Below are 25,277 nucleotides of genomic sequence, written 5' to 3'. Positions count from 1 at the left end.
ATCCTCAAGTTTTTGCTGCAGGCTGGCACCGAGGATAAGAGAGCAGTCCTAGAATCAGCCTCACTTCATCTCTCTCTTACTTTTCACCTTCTCCAAGGGTGATGAGTTCTGCTTACTTGCCTGTTTCTTTCCTGTCCACCCCCTCCCACTGCTTCCAGCTCCCTGAGGCTTTCCAGTGCTAGGATATCTTTCAGCTCCTGACTGGGCAACACACTGAGCAAGCAGTGTAAAGTGCATCTTAAACGTCTCTCTTCTTATCCAATTCACATCTGTGAATTCACACTTTGACTGGTTAAGATGTACATGCAGTCAAATATTCGCATCAGCTACCAGCCCTCTACCTCTAGTATTGCACGTGGAATAATATGAGCATTACCTGATATTTGTTTCTACCAACTGTAACACTAACTCAGGGGAGTAACAGCTCACAAACTGGGTTTATCCCAAATGAACTGTGTAAACCTTGCTTCAGAAGAAACAGCTTTTCCAGCAATCCCACTCCTATACCCAGAAAAGATATAGTTCTCTAATTTGAAAAGATACATGGCGCACCAACATTCAAAGTTGCACTATTTACAACAGCCAAGACATGGCAGCAGTCTAAATGTCCATCAGCAGAGGAATGGATTTAAAAAAAAGAGAGAAAAAGATAAATACCATATATCACTCACACATGGAATCTGAAAAAATTATACAAATGAACTTACAAAACAGAAACAGACTCAGACCTAGAAAACAAACTCATGGCAATCAAAGAGAAAGCTGGGGAGGGATAAATTAGGAGTTGGGGATTCATTAATAATTAATTATAATTAATCCTATCAATTATAAGATTTTATACTGTATATCGGAGAAGGCAATGGCACCCCACTCCAGTACTCTTGCCTGGAAAATCCCATGGACGGAGGAGCCTGGTAGGCTGCAGTCCATGGGGTCGCTAAGAGTCGGACACAACTGAGCGACTTCACTTTCACTTTTCACTTTCATGCATTGGAGAAGGAAATGGCAACCCACTCCAGTGTTCTTGCCTGGAGAATCCCAGGGACGGGGCAGCCTAGCGGGCTGCCGTCTATGGGGTCGCACAGAGTCGGACACGACTGAAGCAACTTAGCAGCAGCAGCAGCAGCATACTGTATATAAAAGTGACAAACAACAAGGACCTACTGTTTAGCATAGAAAACTGTATTCAATATCTCATAATAACCTATAATGGGAAAGAATCTGAGCATGTATATATGTGTGTGTGTATATATATACAGACATACATATATAAAACTGAATCATTTTGCTACACTCCTGGAATATTGAAAATCAACTATATTTCAATAACAATAAATTAAAAAAATAAACATTTCTGGTGGAAGATCAGGGGTTTTCTTCTATCCTGAAAAAAAAAAACAACATAAAAACCAAAAATAGCAGCAGTAAATCATGATATCAAGCCCAGACGAAATTAGACCAGAAAAAATATTCTCTTAACAGAAACAAAATCAATTTTAAAAGTCCCACTGACAAATTTACATGCATCCTCAGGAACTGAACCAGTCGTACTCCTGGACACAGGTTTATGAGGATGGATGCTTGAAGGAGGACCCCAGGGATTTGAGTCACCTGGTGGTGACAACTTCAAGAAGGGACATTTTTCAATTTTTAAGTTTAACAAAACTGTCAACTGAAACAGAGTCTTGTTCTGTTTTGCTCCAGCGGTCCAAAATAAGAAGAATGTGTAGAATTACAAGAAGGCAGGTGAGATTTCATATGAGGAAGAAAATTCTGATAGTTCATGGTACCTGGAAATGAGAGGCACTGCGTTGTGATCTCATTAACTGTTCAAGTCAAGGGTAGGACACCTATGAGCGGGGTTCCCACCTGGAACCCCAGGTGTGAAATGGAAAAGTCCTTCCAATTTGTAAGACTCTTTCAGAAGACAGACTCAATTTAATCTGAGTGAAACTGAAAGGGTTAGCCGCTCAGTCGTGTCCGACTCTTTGCAACCCCATGGACTATAGCTCACCAGGCTCCTCTGTCTGTGGGATTCTCTAGGCAAGAATACTGGAGTGGGTAGTAGCTATTCCCTTCTCCAGGGGATCTTCCTGACCCAGGGATCAAACCCAAGTCTTCTGCATTCCAGGCTGATTCTTTATCATTTGAGCCACCAAGGAAGCCCGAGCCAAATGTAAAAATCTATGAAGGTGATCAAAACAAAGAGCAAGAATGAACAAACTGATATCAGCAGCAGTTTAGATTTGACTGATTATGGAAAGTTACAGAAAGCTAAAGTTTTCCTCTTCTCTTTGTCTCCCCTTTCCTTCTCTTAGTGAATAATAAATAAGAAGAAGATCAAAAAAATTAAGAACAATGTCAGATGCTAGATTCCTCAAAGCTCAATGACTCAGAGCTCTACATATAACAATTTTAAAATGTATAAACTTATTAACCAGTTTTACTAGACATTATCATAATTGGTCATTAAAAATCATGATTTTCCCTAATCAAAGATGATTATGTACTCACCAGATTTATGTTTCTAAATTAACAAGGTTTTTCAAACATACTTCTTAAGCATTAGGATCCCTCCTTCCCTGAATTTCATCTTAATTCCCATAGATTTATTTCATAGTCTTTACTCTTTATGAATTTGGGCAGATACATTTGGAAAGACCGCAGGTATTATCTGAAGTCTTTTTATTTCTCCACCTTAACAGATGTATTCAGTATTCTGTCAGTTCTTGGTAATAGCAAGTTAAAAATAGGAATTGATTATGAGTTTTAATGTCATGGAGTTTCATGTTGGTTTATAAGTTTACAGAAGCTTCTTCCCGTTCATTTAGTGACGGGATTTATGCTTCTGTGAAGTTGAGCTTTTAAATGATCTTTGATTTTTCTCTAAGGAACTTCCTTTACCCATGTATCATGAACAAGTAATCAAGGGATTAAAACCCTTTACCAGTGTAAAGCTTATCCTATTAAAATAGATTTTCCATTTAGGAGTTATGAAATGGACAAAATATATGATTCTACTTTTTTTTTTAACAGCTTCATTGAGATATAATTCGTATGCTATACAATTATCCATTTTAAGTAGACAGTTTGGTGGCTTTTGGTAGCTTCACAGAGTCGTGCATTGATCAGCAGAGTCAGTTTTAGAACATTTTCATTGTCCCCCCAAAAACCCTTCTGATAGCCATCACACCTCCCCCTCTTTCCTCTAGGTTTGTAATGATTTTATTTTATAAGCTGCTGGTCTTTGTATTAGTGGCTGCCATCCAAGTGTAAAAGTTAAAGTGGATTACTCCTGGGGAAGAAAGATCAGCATACAGAATATTCTGGACCTGGCCCGTGGTATCAAATGCAGGCAGGGGGAGAGCTGTTCTTGGCAGTCCCCCCGCTACTTACATTTCTTTGGAAGATTCTACTGTATTCAGACTTGGGGGACTGAAATCAACAATAACTTTACCAGAAAGCCTGTTCTCAGAGCTAATTGAAGAAACCATGCTTCCCAAGAAAAGCACCTAACAGACCAAATTACCCTGCGTATTGCTATTATATGTTATTACAAAATATATGAGGCAAATTAAATAGTTTTATAAAAAGTATTATAGCCCCTGATGTCAAATCCTCTTAAATTGCCTTACTTGGAAAATGACCAATGCAAGTCCCGTCAGAAATTGCTGAAGAAATAGAGTCATAGAACTCATATTTCTTAGACAAGAGCAGCAGACTAAAATCACAGGGATTTTAGCAAGGGATAATTTAGTGTACATACAAGTCTCAGTGCACTTGAAAATTTATTGCAACAGAAGTTAGACCAGCTGTGCTAGTTTCTATCTGGATTTATGATGACGAATATTGCTATTTTCTGAACCATGTATTAGTTTTATACATATGACACAGCATACCATCAATTGAATTATGGCATTTGAGTCTAATTTTTCAAAATCCCTTGTTTTTAGGAAAGAGACACTGAAGGATTTAGAGTTAAAAGGAGCATCAGGCTGCAACTTACTCTTAAATGGTTCAGAAAAATTAATATGTGAATATGAGAATGTGTGTGCATTCGTGCTCGCAGTGCTCAGTTGCTCAGTCGTGTCTGACTCTTTGCAACCCCATGGACTGTAGCCCACCAGGACCCTCTGTTCATGGGATTTTCCAGGCAAGAATACTGGAGTGGGTTGCCATGCCCTTCTCCAGGGGGTCTTCTCAACCCAGGGTTCCAACTCATCTCCTGCATTGACGGGCAGGTTCTTTACCACCTGGGAAGTGCTATATCCATGTGTATATACACATAAATATATGCATATTTTCATATATATTTACATGTAAATATACATATGGAGATAGAAAAGGGGGGTAAAAATAAGTATAGTAACAAATGTTTACAAATGGAAAATGTCTTAATTTTTCTCTGAGACTGAAATTATATAAAAATTTTAAAGGAAGGAAACCTTCTTTTGGGAGATCATAAATAAGAATAAACTATGTTCAGGGCCGGCAGTCAGAAGATGGAGCAGTGATAGAGCAGTCTGTGGACTCTGTACAAAAGACATGAAGTGACCACGTGTTTCCCCAGTAGGGGTGACTTCCGTGCTTTCTTACTAGCTTTTTATTTTTACAGTGCTTTAGAATATACCTGACCAAAATTCAGTGGGGGTGGGGAGTACTACAAGTGCTCATCTGAAGTTTTTTTCCCTTTGGAATTGCATTCGCAGTTCAAATAAAACATCATTCAGTGCAACTAGAGATTATCATACTAAGTGAAGTAAGTCAGAAAGAGAAAGACGAATACCATGTGATACAACTTGTACATGGAATCTTAAATGTGGCACAAATGAGCTAACTTATGAAACAGCAACCGATTCACGAACATAGAAAACAGACTTCTGATTACCAAGTGGGAGGAGGTGAAGTGGAGGGAAGGACTGGGCTTTGGGGATTCAGTTCAGTTCAGTTCAGTCACTCAGTTGTGTCCGACTCTTTGCAACCCCATGAATCGCAGCACGCCAGGCCTCCCTGTCCATCACCAACTCCCGGAGTTCACTCAGACTCACGTCCATCGAGTCAGTGATGCCATCCAGCCATCTCATCCTCTCTCGTCCCCTTCTCCTCCTGCCCCCAATCCCTCCCAGCATCAGAGTCTTTTCCAATGAGTCAACTCTTCGCATGAGGTGGCCAAAGTACTGGAGTTTCAGCTTTAGCATCATTCCTTCCAAAGAAATCCCAGGGCTGATCTCCTTCAGAATGGACTGGTTGGATCTCCTTGCAGTCCAAGGGACTCTCAAGAGTCTTCTCCAACACCACAGTTCAAAAGCATTAATTCTTTGGCGCTCAGCCTTCTTCACAGTCCAACTCTCACATCCACACATGACCACAGGAAAAACCATAGCCTTGACTAGACGGACCTTTGTTGGCAAAGTAATGTCTCTGCTTTTGAATATGCTATCTAGATTGGTCATGACTTTCCTTCCAAGGACTAAGCGTCTTTTAATTTCATGGCTGCAATCACCATCTGCAGTGATTTTGGAGCCCAAAAAAGTAAAGTCTGACACTGTTTCCACTGTTTCCCCACTTTGGGGATTGCTGCTGCTGCTGCTAAGTCGCTTCAGGCGTGTCCGATTCTGTGCGACCCCATAGACGACAGCCTTTCGGGCTCCCCCGTCCCTGGGATTCTCTAGGCAAGAACACTGGAGTGGGTTGCCATTTCCTTCTCCAATGCATGAAAGTGAAAAGTGAAAGTGCAGTCGCTCAGTCGTGTCCGACTCTTAGCAACCTCATGGACTGCAGCCTACCAGGCTCCTCCGTCCATGGGATTTTCCAGGCAAGAGTACTGGAGTGGGTTGCCATTGCAGATGCAAACTGCTATATATAGGATGGATAAACAACAAGGTCCTACTGTATAGCACAGGGAACTGTATTCAATATCCTGTGATAAACTATAATGGAAAAGGATATAAAAAAGAATGTATGTATATGTTCGCTGTACAGCAGACATTAACACAGCCTCGTGTATCAACTATATGTAAATAAAACATTTTTTTAAACCAGCAAAATGAAAGAAACAAAATAACAACCGAACATACATAGACAAATAAAAAGTCATTCTCTTTTACACAACCTAAGTGTTATCTGTGGAATAGATATACTATAGTAATTATGTTATATGTGTGTCAACTCCCCATGAGTTGACCTTTCCTTCCGGATTATGGGAAATAATGTCAAGATGGAGCGTGTTGCTTATCTTTTTCACTGTACTGCTGGATTTTCTTTAAATGTTTTCAGGTGCACAACTTCTATAGAAAATGTTCAAGTTTTAATGAGATAAAAATGATTTTCAGTCGCAAATGAGGACCAGAAAAGTCAACTTAATTTTTCAGAGTGGACATCGTGTGCCTCTCTGAATGCATCGCATTCTTATTTTTTATGGTTGTTCGGGCTTACTTCATTCAGATGGTTTATAAACAGCAGAAGTTTATTGCTCACTGTTCTGGGGACTAGAAGTCCAGGATCAGGGCAACAGCATGGTCAGGTTCTGGCGAGTGCCCTCTTGCTAGTTGCAGACTGCCAACTTCTCATGGCATCCTCACGTGGTGGATGGGGCACAGGAGCTCTGTGAAAAAGTGGTGAAAGTGTCAGTTGCTCAGTCGTGTCCAACTCTTTGCACCCCCATGTACTATAGCCCACTAGGCTCCTCTGTCCATGGAATTCTCCAGGCAAGAATACTGGAGTGGGTCGCCATTTACTTCTCCAGGGAATCTTCCCAACCCAGGGATTGAACCCGGGTCTCCTGCATCACAGGTAGATTCTTTACTGTCTGAGCCACCAGGGAAGCCCTTGGGAGCTCTGTGGGGCTTCTTTATTAAAGGGCCAGTCCCATTCATGAGCACGGGGCCTAATCCCTCCCTAAAGCCCCACCTCCTAATCCCATCACTTTGGGGGTTAGAATTTTAACATATGAATTGGTAAGGGGGATACACACATTTGGCTTCCCAGGTAGTTCAGTGGTAAAGAATCCACCTGTCAAGGCAGGAACCTGGCTTCCATCCGTGGGTTGGGAAGGTCCCCTGGAGAGGAAAATGGCAGCCCACTCCAGTATTCTTGCCTGGGAAACCCCATGGACAGAGGAGCCTTACAGGCTATATAGTCTATGGGGTTGCAAAGAGTCGGACACGACTGAGAGTGCACACACACTTTCAGACTGTAATCTACCTAGTTGAAATAATTCAGGAGAAAAGGCAACATGTCGTTGTACCACTCAGACTCTCTTCATACGCTCCATTTCTCAGTTATGGGTTTGGGGCACAGATTTAAGACAAACCTCCCAGAGTCCTTGGAATTTGGTGTCAACTGTTTCTGGAGCAGTTTTATGAAAAATAGAGCTCTGTTTTCCACTTTGGGTTTTAAATAATTCATTGATACTTATCCTTGAAAATATCTCCAGAATCTGTGCTACCAGCCATGAAAGTTTTATCACCACCATCTCGTGAGAGCTCGTTTGTTAACTGGGAAGCAGTGATAGGCCACATTTCCTCCAAAGGCAGGAGGTACCATTATCACTGGATTGTGGTCTTCTACTTGCGAGCATTTGCTCTTGGCTACTCCCGGGAAGGCCACTGGTGACAGAGATATCTGTGAAGCCAACTATCCTTGTAAAAATGTCAGTCCAGCCCACCGTTAAATTTAAAAATAAATTAATTAATAAAAACATGACTGGTATCTCTGAACACAATCAAAGGACAATTTAAAAGTCATGTGTGCATGCACATGTATGGTTTTGACTCCTTCCTAAAAAGAACCACTTAAGGAATTTCCTGGCAGTCCTGTGGTTAGGACTCCATGCTTTCAATGCTAAGGGCATAGGTTCAATCCCTGATCAGGGAACTAAGATCGTGCAAGCCACGAAATGTGGCCAAAAATAAAAATAGCCACTTAAAAAAATGGAAATTGAAGTTCCAATTTTCAAGTGGAAATTGAAGCAGTTGCAATTTAAATCCCAAGCGTTTATATCCCTTCTTCTGAGCTTCTGCTTTGACTCAGCCTTGCAGATGTTTCATGGGCCCCGGGCCTGTCACCACTCCTCTCTTCCTGGGACATCAGCAGGAAAAGCTCAGAGGAGCCCTTGTGAATTCATGGGATTGAGGAGGAGGCAAGAAGAATTTCTCTACCAAATTTGGCCATTTCCACAGAAACCTGTGGCCTCTCAATAAAAATATCCTTGTGGTCAGTGTTATATGAGACCCTCCCAAGATCAGCAAAATGTTTGTCTGATCATCCATTGTTGCCCAGGGGAGTGAGGGTCATCACCTTTCTACCATCCGCCTACATTCCAGCAAGGAAACATGTTAACATTTCCTCCCAGTGAAAGCTTGGAAGGGGAGGCACAGGAACTAGGTTAATCTAAACTGTATTGGAGAAGGTGTACCACATTACGTAACCTTAGAAACCCGAGCAGGAAGGAGGTTGCAAATCTTCACAGGTTCAGTGATGGGACGCCAGACTGCTGTGAGCTTCTGCATGGTATAACCTGCTGGTGGCCATGGCACTCACAGTCCTCCAGTCTCTACTTTTGCAAATGTTTGACGTTTTGCAGGATGGAAAGTTTAAAATACTATATAAAACTAAAAACCAGATAGTGAGCTTTCTGCTGACTAGAGAAAAACCTAAAGAGAAACTGGTGAGGCCTCCCCTGGTTCTCCTGGGTGAAATAGAGCTCACTTCTTTTTTCCATCTCTTGTTCTCATGGTATTACTTCTTAGACCAACCTGTGACATGTACGTGTGAGTGTATTTGTGTCTATGTCTGCGTACATACCTACTCATTTGGCACCTACCTCCCCTGTTATTACACAGTCTGCAAGAACTATGTCCGTTTTGTACATCACTGCTGCAAGGGAGCCATAAACAGAGTTCCAAAGATAGATGTGTGAATGAATGAATAAAATGAATGCATGACAACTAAATACCAGATCATCTTTTTCTTCTTTTTTGTCTTCTTTTAGTTGCAGAATTAAGAAAAATCTTTGAACCAAAGAGGAAAGAATTTTTAGAAATGAAAAGGTAAGATGTTCATTGTACTTAATGAAGAGGGAGAAGAATTTGCTGAGCAGTAACCAGTGTTCGTGGAGAAACCGATGCCCCTGACTCACTGCCTCTGTTTGGTGTCTCGTGCAGAAAAGAAAGAATTGCCCGGCGCTTAGAAGGAATTGAAACCGACACGCAGCCCATCCTCTTGCAGAGCTGCACGGGCTTGGTGACTCATCGCCTGCTGGAGGAGGACACACCCAGATACATGCGTGCCACAGACCCGGCCAGCCCGCACATTGGTGAGCTTGTGGCCCACAGGCCTCTCATCAACCTTTAAAAAAAAAAAAAATTTTTAACTTTATTTATTTATAGCTGTGCTGGGTCTACGTGGCTTCTCAGGTTCTCCCTACTTGTGGTGAGCGGGGGCCACTCTAGTTTCTGTGGGCAGGCTTCTCTTTGCAGTGGCTTCTGCTGTTGTGGAGCACAGGCTCAAGGCGTGAAGGCTCAGTAGTTGTGGCACATGGACTTAGTTGCCCCACAGCATGTAGAATCTTAGTGCCTGGACCAGGGATCGAACCCATGTCCCCTGTACTGGCAGGCTGGTTCTCAACCACTGGACCACCAGGAATTCCCTATCATCAGCGTTTTCTATCCAGCACTCCTGGAAAAGGAGATGTTGCAACAAGTGAACTGTGCAGGTTGTAATGTTTTTTAAGCTATGTGTTTGTTAAAACCAGCAGCAACACCCACGTCAGCTCCCCCGTGCCTCCCAGGTGTGGTCCCTGGTGTCACGACAAGAAAGGACCCCACTGTTGAGTAATTGATGACCAGTCATTTCTCCCCCACCCCAGCCTGGGCCCCACCAGGGGCAGGTCCTGGCTCTTTCTCTCCATCTCCTCAAGGCCCCAGCTGTCAGAGATCCTCAGGTTTGTTTGGGAAAGGGCTGAATAAGACAGCCATCTCTTATATATAATGGATTTAAACAGAATGCCCTGATGCCCGGCACAGGGCCGAGCTGCCCGCAGCAGGGAACTTGATGGGCAAAGCTGGACCTCATGCTCAGGGGTCTCACTCTGTGTTTATGCAACAAATATCTTCTTTAAATTATTTGAACAGGTGTAATTTTAAATGTATCATATATTTATTTCTTGTTAAATAGCATGTCAAACGTGACTTAGTTTTTCTGTGGTTTCTCAGATGTCGGTATGAGCATCAGATATCGCACATGACCTTAGGAGAGGATGGCATATATGGGGCTACTCTTCCCGTCTGCAGCCCAGGTTCTGCTGCTCTGTGCTACTGCTTTTAATAGCCAGCGTCTTCTAGTTTCTTCTTCAGAGGGAGTTGCTAGTCTCCTTTCATAATGTGATCAGTTTGCTTGTCTCTACAGTTTCTGGTTTTCTATGGCCAGAAAACTAGAGAACTAAGATTTTTTTTTTTCTCATTACACACATGATGAATCAAGAACAGCCAGAGTACCATAATATATGGCCACAAATAAATCCTATTGTATATAAAATGTATCATATGATCATGTAAGCATCATGTTGGTCAGGAAGAAGTATTTAACAAACTTGTCTTGGGAAAAATGGGATGGCAGTGGGGAGAGACAATATCCGATCCTCACTTCCTACTCAACACAAAAATAAGATTCAGCGACTCACATCATTAATTATAAGAGAATAATTAAGAATATGGAAGCAAAAATGAATATTTAGGTCCAGTTGAATGGAAATGAACTTCCAAAACACAGAAATAGTGGTAGAAATCACCAGTGACCAGGTCAGTTGATTTGACTACATAATGAACATCTGTGTTTCAAAGACAATCTTCAACAGACTTCACAAAAAATTAAATTTGGAAATATTCATGAAAAATATAAAGAACTCATATACCTATAAAATTTTACATAAATTGATTAAAATGATACTATGAATCAAAAGAATATAGAGCAACAAGTTTGACCAGATATTCTAGAGGAGAAAAAGATAATAAAATGGCTACTAAATAACTGAAAAATGCATGTATCCTCTTTTTCCTGGTAATCTAGGGCAATTTTTAATTTTTTGGAGAAACATCACATCATAACAAACATTTTTAGAAATATGGAACTATTTATATAAATCCAAAATAGCAGTGTAAAATGAAGTACAACAGATACAGATAGATAATAAATTATATGATTACTTGATATTCTCATTTATAGTTTTATATATTACAAGTATGCTTTCTTATCTTTATTTTTTATCTACATATAGCTGATTTACAGTGTTGAGGTAATTTCTGCTGTACAGCAAAGTGATTCATTTATACATATATACACATTCTTTTTCATATTTTCAAAGGTGATTTTTTTTTAATTAGCAGTGTTTGTGAGAGAACATAAATTTCAGGTTTCATTGTAAACTGATGCAAACTTTATAGAAATTAATTTGACAATATAGCAAGTATCTTAAAATGAGGTACCTACTGATAAAGCAATTCTACTTTTACACAACTATCTTTTGTAATTGTAATCAGAAAATAAGATGGATTAAAAGTTAGAATCAACTTAAATGCCTAGAAATATGAGATGACTTAAACTGATTCTAAAATGCCTGTTGGATAGAATAGTATAAAGTCTTAAAAAATGATATCTTCAAAATAAGATTTGCAAGCAGGGAAATGTTTTATGTAGAACATTAAGTTATATAAAATATGAGTTATATAGAAAACAATCATTGACTAGAAAGAGTATATAGGAAAGTTTAGCAAATTATGCATTTATTTATTACTGATGATTATAGATTAGTGATTATTGGTGACTTGGGGGCTAACTTTCCTGTGTTTTCATTGTAGATCTTTTCTACATCACACATGCATAGTGTAATTGGAAAAAGCCACTTCTGTTAACAGAGAGGACCACTGCTACCTGGCGGATATTGACATGGCCCATTATTATTATAGTTACTATCAGATGCTGAGAAATCACACTCTGTCACTTGTCAAATTACAGCAGTTCAAATATCTGTTATCCTTTCTAGAGGACTCTGAACACATCCTCTGGCCTCACACATGAAATATTAAACTCAAAAGCAGAAAAGTAGATGAATAAGGGGAAATGACACTGAGCAGCAGTGAAGGCTGTCAAGGTTGAGCTTTAAGCCGAGGCCATGCCTGACATGGCTTATGCGGTGGTGCACAGAGCATCTCAGCCCTTAATGTATTTCCCTGCAGACCTCAGATTTCTTCAGCCTCCCAGGTAAATCATTGTAGGCAACCTCAAGGAGGTGAGAAATTTGTTCTTCACAGCCTGGCCACTCAGTGTATTGTGTACATAGCAGAGTAGAATAAATGTATGTCTTTGATTGAATTCTGTATATATGATCTTCTTGTAGGTCGATCAAATGAAGAAGAAGAAACTTCAGATTCTTCACTAGAAAAGCAGACTCGATCCAAACAGTGCACAGAAACCTCAGGCATCCATGCTGACTCGCCCTACAGTTCAGGCATCATGGACACCCAGAGCCTCGAGTCCAAAGCCGAAAGAATCGCCAGGTACAAAGCAGAGAGAAGACGGCAGCTGGCAGAAAAGTATGGGCTCACCCTGGATCCGGAAGCAGACTCTGAAACTCCATCTCGATACAGCAGGTCCAGAAAGGACCCCGAGGCTGCGGAGAAAAGGGGAGTAAGAAGCGAGCGATCGGCCGAGTCCAGCAGAGACGCCGGCTCATCCTACTCCAGGACTGAGCTCTCGGGGCTCAGGACCTGCGTGGCTGAGTCCAAGGACTATGGCCTGCACCGGAGTGACGGTGTTTCCGACACAGAGGTGCTGCTCAATGCAGAAAACCAAAGACGCGGTCAAGAGCCCAGTGCCACCGGGCTGGCCCGAGACCTGCCCCTTGCAGGGGAGGTCTCCTCTTCTTTCTCATTCTCCGGGCGAGACTCTGCCCTCGGTGAAGTGCCAAGGTCCCCAAAGGCAGTGCACAGCCTGCCCAGTCCATCGCCTGGGCAGCCGGCCTCCCCAAGCCACTCCACCAGTGACCTGCCACTCCCTGCGGAGGCTCGAGCCAGGTAAGTGTTGACCCACCGTCACCTACATCCCCTCTGCTGCTTCTGTGTCTGAGATTTGGGGTCCTCAGTGCTCTGCAAAGTTCTGGGCTAACTATAGAAATAATGATATTGGTGATTTTTTTTTTCATTTTCACAATGTCAACACAGGTTCTACCAAAGCAGAAAGCTTCCCAGTCTTAAATATCGATTTAGTTCTTGGTATGTTCTTTTTTAAAAGAAGAAACTGAACAGGTGTTATGGCGACACATTTTCAAGATCTTTCTTCTGTTTCTCATCTGCCTTTAACAAGTGTCTTTTCCTTCATTTTCCTGTGATCATACCCAAGACTTTGTAGCCATTGTTTCTGTTGCTGTCATTTAAAGTCACAAAGCAGAAGGGCGCCACTAACCAATTTTCACTGGGTCTCAGTTTAGGTTATGTGAAGTATGCCCAGTAAACACCGAATATGACTATAACATATGTTACATAAGTATATCAGCATGCTAAGGATACTGCTGTGTATCAAAGCACCTCATTGACAAGATCCACCAGGAGGAGAAATTGCTGCGTCACAGAGTCAGCGAATGGAAAATCAGAGAATGGATAAAATCAGAAAGTCAGATGCCTGAAGAGAATATATGTTTCTCTCGCAATTTAAATATCTAAGTTTAAATTTGAGTTCAGTTTAGATATTTAAATCTAAAAAGTGTGCTGAACAATTAGGATGCAAATTACATAAATCTCCTACTTCATGGTTTAGGCTTATTGTCTAGGCAGACTCCTAAATGTATTTTTTCAGTTCAAATAAACATTAGGTTTGCAGGTGAATTCAGGGGGATAAGAACCTGAGATCAGGCAAATTTATTCTAGAAAAAAAAAAAAAAGAAAAGAAAACATGATGGAAAATACTGCTGTTTATTCCACATTGGGACAAAGTAAATATGGCCATCTTCACGTGGCAGTCTTACATCTAAAACAGACTATTTCAGTTATTGAAGTGTATTGACTCCAAGACTGGCCGCTACTGGCTTGACCACCTACACTAGAATATTTAGTGATACTAGCTTCTAAGAGAGGAGAAGGTAATGGCAACCCACTCCAGTACTCTTGCCTGGAAAATCCCATGGATGGAGGAGCCTGGTAGGCTGCAGTCCATCGGGTCGCTAAGAGTCAGACACGACAGATCGACTTCACTCTCACTTTTCACTTTCCTGCATTAGAGAAAGAAATGGCAACCCACTCCAGTATTCTTGCCTGGAGAATCCCAGGGACGGGGGAACCTGGTGGGGTCCCACAGAGTCGGACATGACTGAAGCGACTTAGCAGCAGCAGCAGCAGCTTCTAAGAGAATTCAATAGTATGGATCCTGATTGTATTTTGAGGGCCTTTGTTCATCCTTCAGACTAAACTGCTCAAAGTTTAGGGACTTACTGTCTCGTATTTTGAAACATATGTTATAGTCATATTCTTTTGTTTTGGGAAATTTGCATTTCGTAGTAGAAACAATGTTCTTGGGTTAGTTATACTCTATCAAAGCAAACTCTTGGCGAGCTATGTAAGCAGGACAAAGGAACCTAACATCACAAATTAGAAAGAAAGTTCGAGTTGTGTGGGTTACATGGTTTAAAAAATAACAAGGAATCCAATTTTTGATTGCCATATCATGAAAACTTTATCATCGCGGTGTCTGGGTTAACCATCTACATCACATATCATCAGTTCTCAACAAGATTTTTGAAGCAGTTATAATAATAAAAACTGTGCAGAGTACTCCAGTAAAATGATAGGATACATGATAGTTCTGTATGAGTAAAAATTTCAATATTCAAATATATATATCACTTAAAATCTTAAGAGCCCACTTCCTTCTAGGTTTTGTTGTTTTTTAAGTTTTTGGCTGCGCTAGGTCTTCATTGCTGTGTGTGGGATTTCTCTAGCTGCAGAGAGTGGGGGCTGCTCTCTAGTTGAGGTGCTCAGTCTTCTCCGTGCAGAGCACGGGCTGTAGGGCTCATGGGCTCAGTAGTTGTGGTGCACGGGCTGCAGACCCTACGGCACATGGAATCTTCCTGTACCAGGGATCAAACCTACGTCCCCTGTAATGGCAGGCGAGTCTTAACTACTGGCCCACCAGGGAAGTCCCCTCCTGGTTATTTGACGAGGCATGTTACCTGGGAGTGTTCATACACCTAGCCTCTGCTTGACAGTGCCTTTCTTTCACAGAAGAAAGGCTTAAAGGAACTAAGAAATTGTAAAGGAGTTTGCAAGGAAGCACATGCCTTGTTTTTTGAATCCACTCAAGACATACAAATTTGCAGGCCAAGAAACACAAATCATTTCATATAGAAAAGGAAAAAACCAGAGATGTGTTTACATTAAAAAGCAAGGAAAGTAATGTGTGACAGGTATGATGTTAAAATAGCATTGGGATTTAGTCCACACTGACTTCATTTGTTCAGCTTTTAAAGATGGATTTAAGTGGATTAACATTCTGCTGGTAGTCCTTTCTCTAGAGCCAGGAAATTCAGGTGTCAGGGAGTCATTGTTGTCTGACTTCCATTCCGGGAGAAGAGAGCCAAAAAATACTTTGTGAATTAAAACAACAAAGAACTCTTGGTGACCCAGTAACTGTAGTGAAAATAAGATGGTATCTGACCTGGAAATATGTGACAGAGAAGTTTAGAAGGTTAAGAAATGACCAGAAAAATATCTACAAATGCCAAAACAATTGAATAGCATACTGGATTTGTCCTATCACTGAAATGGAATCTTTTTCTCACTGTTATGCTTTACTCTTTCATCCCTGTGAAGCTCTGAATTAGGCGGTTTTGGGATTATTTATCTCTGAATTGTCAGTCCTGCTCCATCAATTCATTTTGTGCTCGCTAGGAAGAGGCTGTTGTTTGTTTCATTAATTAAATTGGAATACATCACTCATGAAAATAGCATCCAAACACTTTACAGTGTCCTAAAAATTCAAATGTGAGCCAGATATTGAATGCATAGTTTTTTATATGTTCTCATATATGCTAATGCAAATATATGTACAAACAGAATAATCATTAGTTCTTGTACTATACTGTTTTTAAGCATTATAAGGTCAGTAACAGTTTTTAGGGCAATATTTAGCTGAGTGATTAGTTTATTTTAATAGCTCAGTTGGTAAAGAATCCACCTACAATGCAGGGGACTCCAGTTCAATTCCTGGGTTGGGAAGATCCCCTGGAGAAGGGGTAGGCTACCCACTCCAGTATTCTTGGGCTTCCCTGGTAGCTCAGCTGGTAAAGAATCTGCCTGCAATGCAGGAGACCTGGGTTTGATCCCTGGGTTGAGAAGATCCCCTGGAGAAGAGAAAGGCTACCAGCTCCAGTATTCTGGCCTAGAGAACTTCATGGACTGTATAGTCCACGGGGTCGCAAAGAGTTGGACACGACTGAGCGACTTTCACTTTCACTTTCACAATTTATGTGATAGAGAAGATATGTATGTATGTGTATGTATGTATGCGTGTTATATGTGTGTGTGTATGTATGATAGTAACAGAGTCTTTAGTTCAGAAATCCTGTCAGTTGTCCAGGAATTCATATGAAAATATTGTTCTTTAGCAAACTAAGAACATACATAGTAACAGAGCAGTATGTGTGAGTGTGTGTATATATATATATACATATATTTTTACATATTTATCTCTATATATGCTATATTGGTAATAGAGAATAAATCACATGCCAACCACCATTCCCTTGTCCTACCAAATTCTGTAAATTTGGAATTTCAAGAATTGTGTTTTCCAAACAGATGGTATAACTGAAATGAACCATTCTTTGTTAATTTGGCCACTGTGAATTTTAGAATAAAATTCCAAGGTATTGGGAGCCTCTGTGTTATTCAAAATTTTAAAGTCTGAACTCCATTAAAAATCTTAAATCCAAAGCTCTTGTCAGTTTGCTATTTGGTGCATCTCTTAATGTCACAAACAATAAAGTGCACCATCTGGGTTAATTTTGTGAGTGCAGAAACCCCGCCCCCCCCCTCCACCAAGTCCCACACCTGCCCTTCTCCTGAGCCTGTGTATTTCCCTGCAGGAACTGGAAAGAAGAGAAGCACACCTAATTTTCTAGTGGTGATCCTCTCTAGAGAACCCTGGGGTTTTATTGTTATTATTATTCTCCTGGGATCCCCACCACTCCTTTTCCCACTTAGAGAACTATCATTCATGCCAGAAGACTGATGGTGGGGGTTTCATGCAGCGCTGACGCTGACCTTTGATCAGGGGTGGCCGCCATTGGTGAATGATGGTTTGAACGGGGCTTCTTCAGAGCTGTGCCCTGGCCGCACAGTGTGCCACGGCCCCCTCCAGAATGAACCATTTCTGCAGCACTGTGACATGCAGACTCTGGCCATCCAGGAAGGAAGCAGGGTTATGATGCAGTCCTACCCTTTCTTTTTTTTATTTTTCTGTTTTAATTCAAAACTGTTTTGTTTTGGGAATTCCCTGATGGTTCAATGGTTAGGATTCTGTTCTTTCACTGCCGGGAGCCAGGGTTCAATCCCTGGTCAGGGAACTAAGAGCCCACAAGCCGTGTGCTGCAGCCAAAATAAACAAATAAAAGGTTTTGTTTTGTTTTAAATTTTACTGAAGTATAGTTAACTTCTGCTGTACACTGAAGTCTTTTTCATGTTCTTTTCCATTACGGTTTATCAAGGATATTGAATAGTTCCCTGTGCTGTACTGCAGGACCTTGTTGCTTATCCATCCTGTATATAATCATCTGCATCTGCTAATCCCAAACTGCCAATCCATCTCTCCCCTACCTTTCCTCCTTGACAACCGCAAGTGTGTTCTCTGTGTCTGTGAGTCTCTTCCTGTTTCATAGATACGTTTATTTCTGTCGTATTTTAGATTCCACGTATGAGTGGTGCCTTATGGTATTTGTCTTTATGATGCACTTCACTTAGTATTATAATCTCTCTAGGTCCATCCTGTTGCTGCGAATGGCGATATTCATCATTTTTTAAGGTTGAGGAATATTCCATTGTGTATGTACACATCACAGCTTCTTTATCCATCATCTGTCGATGGGCACTTAGGCTGTTTCCATGTCTCGACTATAGTGAATAGTTGTGCTATGAACATTAGGGTGCACGTGGCTTCTCAAGAGTTTTTATCCTTTATTTCTGATCGTTTGCGCATCTCCCAGTGGGAGGTTTGCATCTAAAAACTGTCTCCAGAGCCTGGAGCTCATTGTTTTAGTTAATTGGCGAGATGCTGAGTGAGGCAACTGCCTCTTGACCATTGGCATTCCTGGGTCAGCTTCTGTCTCTGCCACGGCAGGAAGTTTCCTAACACAGAGTCTACACTGGGCCAGAATGTCGTGGGAACAGAGATCTCTGAGGATCTACTCTCTAAAGAGACTGCTGGATACTTCTCACGTGTGTGTTTGTATTGGCACAGGATTGCTTTCACCTTCCTGTCTCCCCAGACATCACTCTTGTCTTGTTCTTCTAGCTTTGGGCTGTTTTTATGGTTAATTCATTGCCTTTTTTTTTTTTTCTTCATTTTATTCTATTTTCACTGTCAAATGTCCATTTCTATCCACTGAACAAAATAAGATGATGTCACCGAAAATACTAGCTGGTATGTCCTAAAAATTCAAATGTCTGATAGATTTTAAAATACAGTATTTTGCCTGTGTGCTTGTGGCTTTGCACATTCATACACTCATGTGAATGTGCAAAGCAATCATTAGCAGTTTTTCCAAACAAGCAACTTTCAGCAAATAAACTGTTAATTTGAATGAGATGCTGGTGTTAATAGCTATTCTTCTTAAGCTGAATCATGTTTTATAATTAGGAGCTGTTACATAATTAGAGCTAGACACCCACAGGGTGAAACCAATTTTACTGTGCTGGATTTGACTTCATTTTGGTGGCAGGAATCACTTTTTCACCCATTAACTCTTAGGGGTTGTGAGGAGTCAAAGCGTGTCATTTTATTAGATACTTAGGGATGCAAACCCAGAGCAACTCCTTTCCATGACAACTTAGGGTGAGTTCTTATTTCCTGGTGATATAATTCTCCAGTTGCCACGTCATAAAAAAAAAAAAAGTTTTCTTACACTCAAGGTCACCATCTCTTTCACAGGTAACCCTATAGCTCTCTTCTGGGGAGGTAGCCACTGCCCAATAGAGAGCTGGCTCACCCCAGGACCCCACAGAATAGATAGTGTTAAAGAATGTTAAATTCTTAAAATCAGAAATAAACTGGGAGGTTATTTAGTTTAAAACTCTATTTTGTACATGAAAAGCCCTGAAGATGAAAGACTTTAAGTAACTGGATTAGGACCATATAGCTGAGTCCATGATCTGGTCAGTCATTCAAGGTCTCTGAATCCATCAGAGTTCTTTCCATGACACGTTGCTCTTGTTATTAATGTCAGTTCTATTTTCCATCATAGTAGAAAAAAGAGGTAGCTGTTTTTGCCCTTTGAAGGCTAGAAACTTTAGGATATAAGATTGGGGATATTATAGAAAACATTTATGTGGATTTACATAAGGTATTTAAAAACCTCATCCCCATAAACAAAATGAAAACTTGTAGTCAGGGTGGGGGAAAACTCAAACTCAGTAGGCATCTGTCCATCCACCCAAACCTGAGAGGTCTTGATTCATGGGTTAATTTCAGCTCTGAAGTAGTTTAGCTATTCATTCAAGAAAGCTATCTTGTGCCAGGCACTGTGTTTCTGGGTGGGCATGTTATTTTTAAGTGTGTGAGTTAACCACAACACAGTCAGGTAAATAAGATTATAGAGCCCAAAGTTGGGTGCCATGGGAATACCAAGATAAGTTGTTCATCTTTCCTCCTTGGAGAAGTGACCGTAGTTGAACTAAGTCTTTAAGGATGTGGTGAGTTTGCTAGACATGGAGAGGTGGCTGCTCCAGGTGACCTAGAAGGAAGGGGATGGGATGAGTTGAGATAGTCAGGTGGTGACCAACCATGGGGCAACTTATGACAAGGAGTTTGGCCTTCTCCTGGTGGACAGTACAATGGGAAGTGCCCAAAGGATTTGACAGCAAGCATGCTTGGTTATGTACTTCAGAAAGAATACTCTGGAAGAGTGTGGGGGATTTGGCTGAAGGAGAATTGATTCTAGTCAGGGAGACCACTAAAGAGGTGGTTGCAGTTACCTACACATGAGGTGATGAAGTCTTGGTTCCACATTGGCCTTGGTTCTTAACTTGGTCCTGTTTGGCATTTCATTAGGTGATCTGGGAGATACTAATTTCTGAAGGAGGGATTGTAAATAAATTTGATGGTAGGAAAAAAAAGAAAAGGAAGAGGGGGAGGGATTGAGAGAGAAGAGATTAGACGGGATGGGGGAAAGAGAGAAAGAAGGAAGAGACTACGGGAGCATGGAGGCAAGAGAGCGCCTGTACCTGGAATAATGGTAGGAAGCTAACAAGATGAAATTTAACAAAGTCAGTCCTATATTTAGAAGGGGGAAAAAAAATCAGTGTATAAATTCAGGATTGGAGAAACTTGATTTAATAGCAGTTCGTGTGAAGCAGACCTAGGAGTTTTAGTTGACAATAAGTTCTTTATATGACTGCCAAGATGGCTATTCCAATCTGGGAGGACATTAATGAATGTGAATTGTCAATGACACAGGTAGCGCTAGTCCGCTTGTGTTCTCCAGCGGTCAGGTCACATCTGGGGGTCTCATTCTCACTGAGCTCTTGACCGATAAGAATACTTTCAGAGAGTCACCTTTGCATCTTCCCTTTCCAAGTTTGTATACCTTTCTCCCTGTCTTAATAGAAACCAGAGTCATTTTTGGAGTCTCTTACATATTCTGTGCTGCTGGACTCCCAAACCAGTCTGTTCTCTGTATCAGATTGTCCTTTTCCAAGTATGGTTATAAAGCTGAAACTTGACTTGCCACAGGGAGCCCTAAGTTTATCTGCCAAAAGGGGGAAAGGGGAGAAAGACCTCATGTACCAAATGAGGTGCCTCAAATGCAGCTTCACCTGTGCTTCATGTCTCAGGAAGAGGGACATCTAGATGCCCAGTATCCTACAACAAAGCTGACACACCCAGATAAGGATGTTAGCAGTTTTGTCAGGATTTCCCCAAATACGGCGCCATGAATCTGATATTAAGCCAATCCATAAGATTGATAAGGGTGATCTCAGTGATAGCATTACTTTTGTAGAAGTCTTGCAGGAAGAATAGATACAGCATCTCAGTCATTTTCCCAACTCCTTCCCTTCATCTAACACATACCAAGGGCCTCCATCAGTTATTTCTGAGCGAATGTTCTGCTGTTTTCCATGTCTTCATGAAGTGTCAAAAAACGATAGCAGTGCTGCTTGAAATAGCCAGTCTGCAAACTCAGTATCAGCCCCCAACATATAAGGGACTTGCAAGGAATGTAGGCCATGGGTCTTTACCTTCCTCAAGAAAGTTGTGATGGGAAGAAGGGGTCACTGACCTACACAGCAGGCTCAGAGACCATTGTTTACATTCTGGTCCAAGCCTTTAATCTCACTGTGGACCAGTGACCCCAATCAGCAGAGTATACTTGGAGCAGCCCTTGTTTGTACTTCAGGGCTCTTTCCACTTTGTCTGGGCTTGGAATCCTTATATATGGTCTTGAGTCCATGTGCTTATAAATACATTCAGCTGTGAGTGGGGATTGTGAAACATGAACCAAAAAGTCGCTGGCTGCTCTAGGGGACTTTCGAACTCAAGTCTGCGGCCCCAAAAGGCTGATTCTAGGCTGGTCCCACAACAAAGGCAGTCAAGTTCCTACCTTACTTTGGTTACTTCATTAGAAGTCAAGTAGGAGACACGGATCCCCTTTGAAGATCCCTCCAATCCCTTCCCCAGACTCAGCTGTTCCCTCTGACTCTCTGGTCCATTTGCACGTACCTTTCACTCTTTTTCAGCCAACCTTGCAGCATTTAGGCCTTCAGCGCTGAGATTAGCCCTGAGGGAAACTGGGATAAAGTTTATCCCATGTTTATCTTGCTCCTGCCCCAAAAAAGTTCTTCCTGGGTGGCTCAGATGGTAAAGCATCTGCTTACAATGCGGGAGACCTGAGTTCGATCCCTGGGTCGGGAAGACCCTCTGGAGAAGGAAATGGCAACCCAATCCAGTACTGTTGCCTGGAAAATCCCCTGGACGGAGGAGCCTGATAGGCTATAGTCCGTGGCATCACAGAGTCGGACACGACTGAGTGACTTCACTTTGCCCCCAAAAGACTCTATTTCTACATTTTGATTACTCAGAAAGTCTTTACTCCATGATCCAACAGTGAGGCTTTTTTAAAAAATTTATTGAAATAGAGTTGATTTATAGTGTTGTGTTAATTTCTGCTATAAAACTGGTTCAGTTATACACACACACACATACATTCTTCTTCATATTCTTTTTCATTATGGTTTATCTCAGGATATTGAATATAGTTCCCTGTGCTGTACAGTAGGACCTTGTTGTTTATCCACTCTCTATATATAATAGTTTGCTTTTGCTGATGCCAAACTCCCAATCCTTCCCTCCACCACCTCCCTGTTGGCAACTGCAAGTCTCTTCTCTGTCCCAGCGGTGATATATGTTTAAATTGAGACATAATTTACATCAGGATGCACACAGTATTTTAAGGACGCAGGCCAGGGAGTTTGGGGAAATGTATAACCATTCCCCCTGTCGAGAGAGAGAGAAGGTTTCCATCACTGCTGTATCTCTGGCCACCAGCGTTGATTCTTGACTTTGCAAGGGCCTCACTTAGCTCTCATAGGCTGGTAGTATCATCTATTGAACTCATTATGTTCATATGAAATTAATCCTTCCCACTGTTAATTTTTTAGCCAAGTCTTAATTATTAAAAATAGTGAAGCATAATGTTAAGGGACATAAAACAACATTATCCATGCAAGATTTAAAAAATACGAAAGAACCCAGGGTTTCATTGCCACTATCCAGATGTGATCTCTTTATTTTTTTCATGTTTTAAAATGCTCACCTACTGTTATTACATCTTAAAAAAACAGTACCTGCTGGGCCCCAGAAATACATTTTGTACTTGCATGAAATGATGTAGCTTTTCATCTGAGTCTGGGCCTCTCTTGGGCACCCTGCAGGCTCCCATGGTGGGAAGCTTGGTCCCGAACTTCCATTATGTTCCACACTTTCGGGTGCCCGTGAATTTCCCAGATCAGTGCTGCGCTTTTTTTTTTTTTTTCCGGTTGTGTCAGGTCTTAGTTGTGGCACTTGGTGTCTTCATCGCCTCATTCAGAATCTTTCTTTGCAGTGCAGGGACTCTCTAGATGGGTCGCGAGGGCCCCAGAGCACACAGGCTCAGCAGTTACAGCCCATGGGCTTAGTTGCTCCATGGCATATGGGATCTTAGTTCCCTTGCATTGCAAGGCTGATTCTTAACCACTGGACCACCAGGGAAGTCCCAGTGCTGTACTTCAGTTCATCATTTTAGGACCCAAGGCATGGTTCTAATCAAACAGAAGAGACTGGCACAGACATGGAGAACAGATTTGTGGTTGCCAAGGAGCGGGAGGAAGGGAAGAGAAGAACCAGGAGTTTGGAGTTAAAAGATACAAACTACTATATGTAGAGAATGAGTCAACAGCCAAGTCCTACTGTATAACACAGGGAACTATATTCAATGTCCCATGATAAACTATAATGGAAAAGAATATGGAAAAGAATATATATGTGTATAACTGAGTCACTTTGCTGTACAGCAGAAATTAATCCAACATGATAAATCATCTATACTTCAAGAAAAAAATAAAAAACTTAAAAAAGGAAGAGATTGAGGTTGCTATTTGATATGAAATGCTTAGGGAAATGTCTCTAATAATAGTTGAGCAGAGACCTATGTAATGAAAGGCAGCCAGCCCATGTAGCTATGGGGGTGGACGAGTCCAGGGAGAAAGAGTTTAGTGAATATCTATCATTTTGTATAGATAAAAAATCAAAGATATAGAAAAAAAATTTTTTTGCTTGTAATGAGAACTCATATATATCATACAGCACTGTTAATTGTATTTGCCATGTCATACATTACATCCCTAGAACCTGTTTACTTGTAACTGGCCTGATAATTTTTTAGGGTTCTATTGACCAAGTTTTATTCTGATTAATGAAGATTATATTCAGAAAGTTGTATGGCATATGTCACAGTTTGCAACGCATTCTATTGTACAAAAAGCATCTGGGCCTTAAAATAACTGTGAGGTAGGCATATGAGTTATTAACTGATGATTTTCAAAAGCAAGTATCCATTGCGCTCACTCTATCCCAAGCTATACTGATTGCCTCCTTTCTAAACTGCAGACAATATGCAGAACTATTCCTATGTTTAAATAAATGCTGAGAAATTAGATCCTTTATCATTGGAAATAAAAATGTCTTTCCATAATCTGAGTTTTTTATTTGCCATGGGTTCAATGGCTATAATACTAGAGACAGAGAGGTGGGTCATAGATTAGGGTGTAGACAGACTGGAGAACAGGGATCCATGCCTAAGTGTGACAGATTGCAGTGGTCACAGCGGAATGCACAGTAGTGATGGCCAACAGGTTCTTGCCTGGGAGTTTGAAACAAAACCCAAATTAAAATGATTTTTAGAAACTAAGAGAATTTCGTTTTAATTATTATTCTGTGCTTTGGGAAATGTCTTTGATCTGTGTTTCCAGTCTGGTATTGAAGGACTCTCACTGTGTTTCCAGTCTGGTATTGAAGGACTCTCACAGGTAGGCTGGTAAGATTTTGAGCTGGTAAACATTTTAACTAGTGTGTAGAGTTCCCATGCTTCTTTTTCTGTTTTGTAACAGCATGCAGGTCAATGATTTGGGTAGTCCTCCTGTGTCTTGCTTAATATACTGATGGCAAGATTTTGCTTGCCACTGATTTTTTGGTAAGATGTCTTCAACCTGACATTACGACTTTGTCATATTCAACCTTGCATTATATTTGATTGTGTGTTGAAGAATGAGTGTGTCAATCCTGTGTTATCTTGCCCAACACAATGTTAGTTTTTGATGGCTGGCGTGATGCCTAATTTACCTTGGCTACTTCTGAGGCCCCAGCTCAGTGTTTTGTACATAGTCAGAACTCAATAAACATTTATCAAATGGACTTGTATTAGTACTTGGTAACTGTTGGTTGCATTATTCAGTGATAAATGTAAAAGAAAAATGTAGACTAGC

The 25,277-nt window shown here is 41.1% G+C and overlaps 1 protein-coding gene across 22 annotated transcripts in view; it reads left to right on the top strand.

Annotated features, from left to right (window-relative positions):
* Positions 1-25,277, top strand: part of SVIL (supervillin) — a 256,176-nt gene that overhangs the window by 153,877 nt on the left and 77,022 nt on the right. For 15 of the 22 annotated variants that reach the window (NM_174190.2, XM_059892375.1, XM_059892378.1 and 12 more), the window contains 3 exon segments: positions 8,993-9,050; positions 9,165-9,316; positions 12,395-13,070. In NM_174190.2, coding sequence (NP_776615.1) covers positions 9,043-9,050; positions 9,165-9,316; positions 12,395-13,070 — 836 coding nt within the window. In that variant the 5' untranslated portion in view covers positions 8,993-9,042. 22 annotated transcript variants of the gene reach the window in all.

Source organism: Bos taurus, chromosome 13 (genome assembly GCF_002263795.3).
Source record: "Bos taurus isolate L1 Dominette 01449 registration number 42190680 breed Hereford chromosome 13, ARS-UCD2.0, whole genome shotgun sequence".
Taxonomy (NCBI): Eukaryota; Metazoa; Chordata; class Mammalia; order Artiodactyla; family Bovidae; genus Bos; species Bos taurus.
The sequence above is the reverse complement of the archived record's forward strand: the minus strand, read 5'-3'. Positions and strand labels throughout refer to the sequence as shown.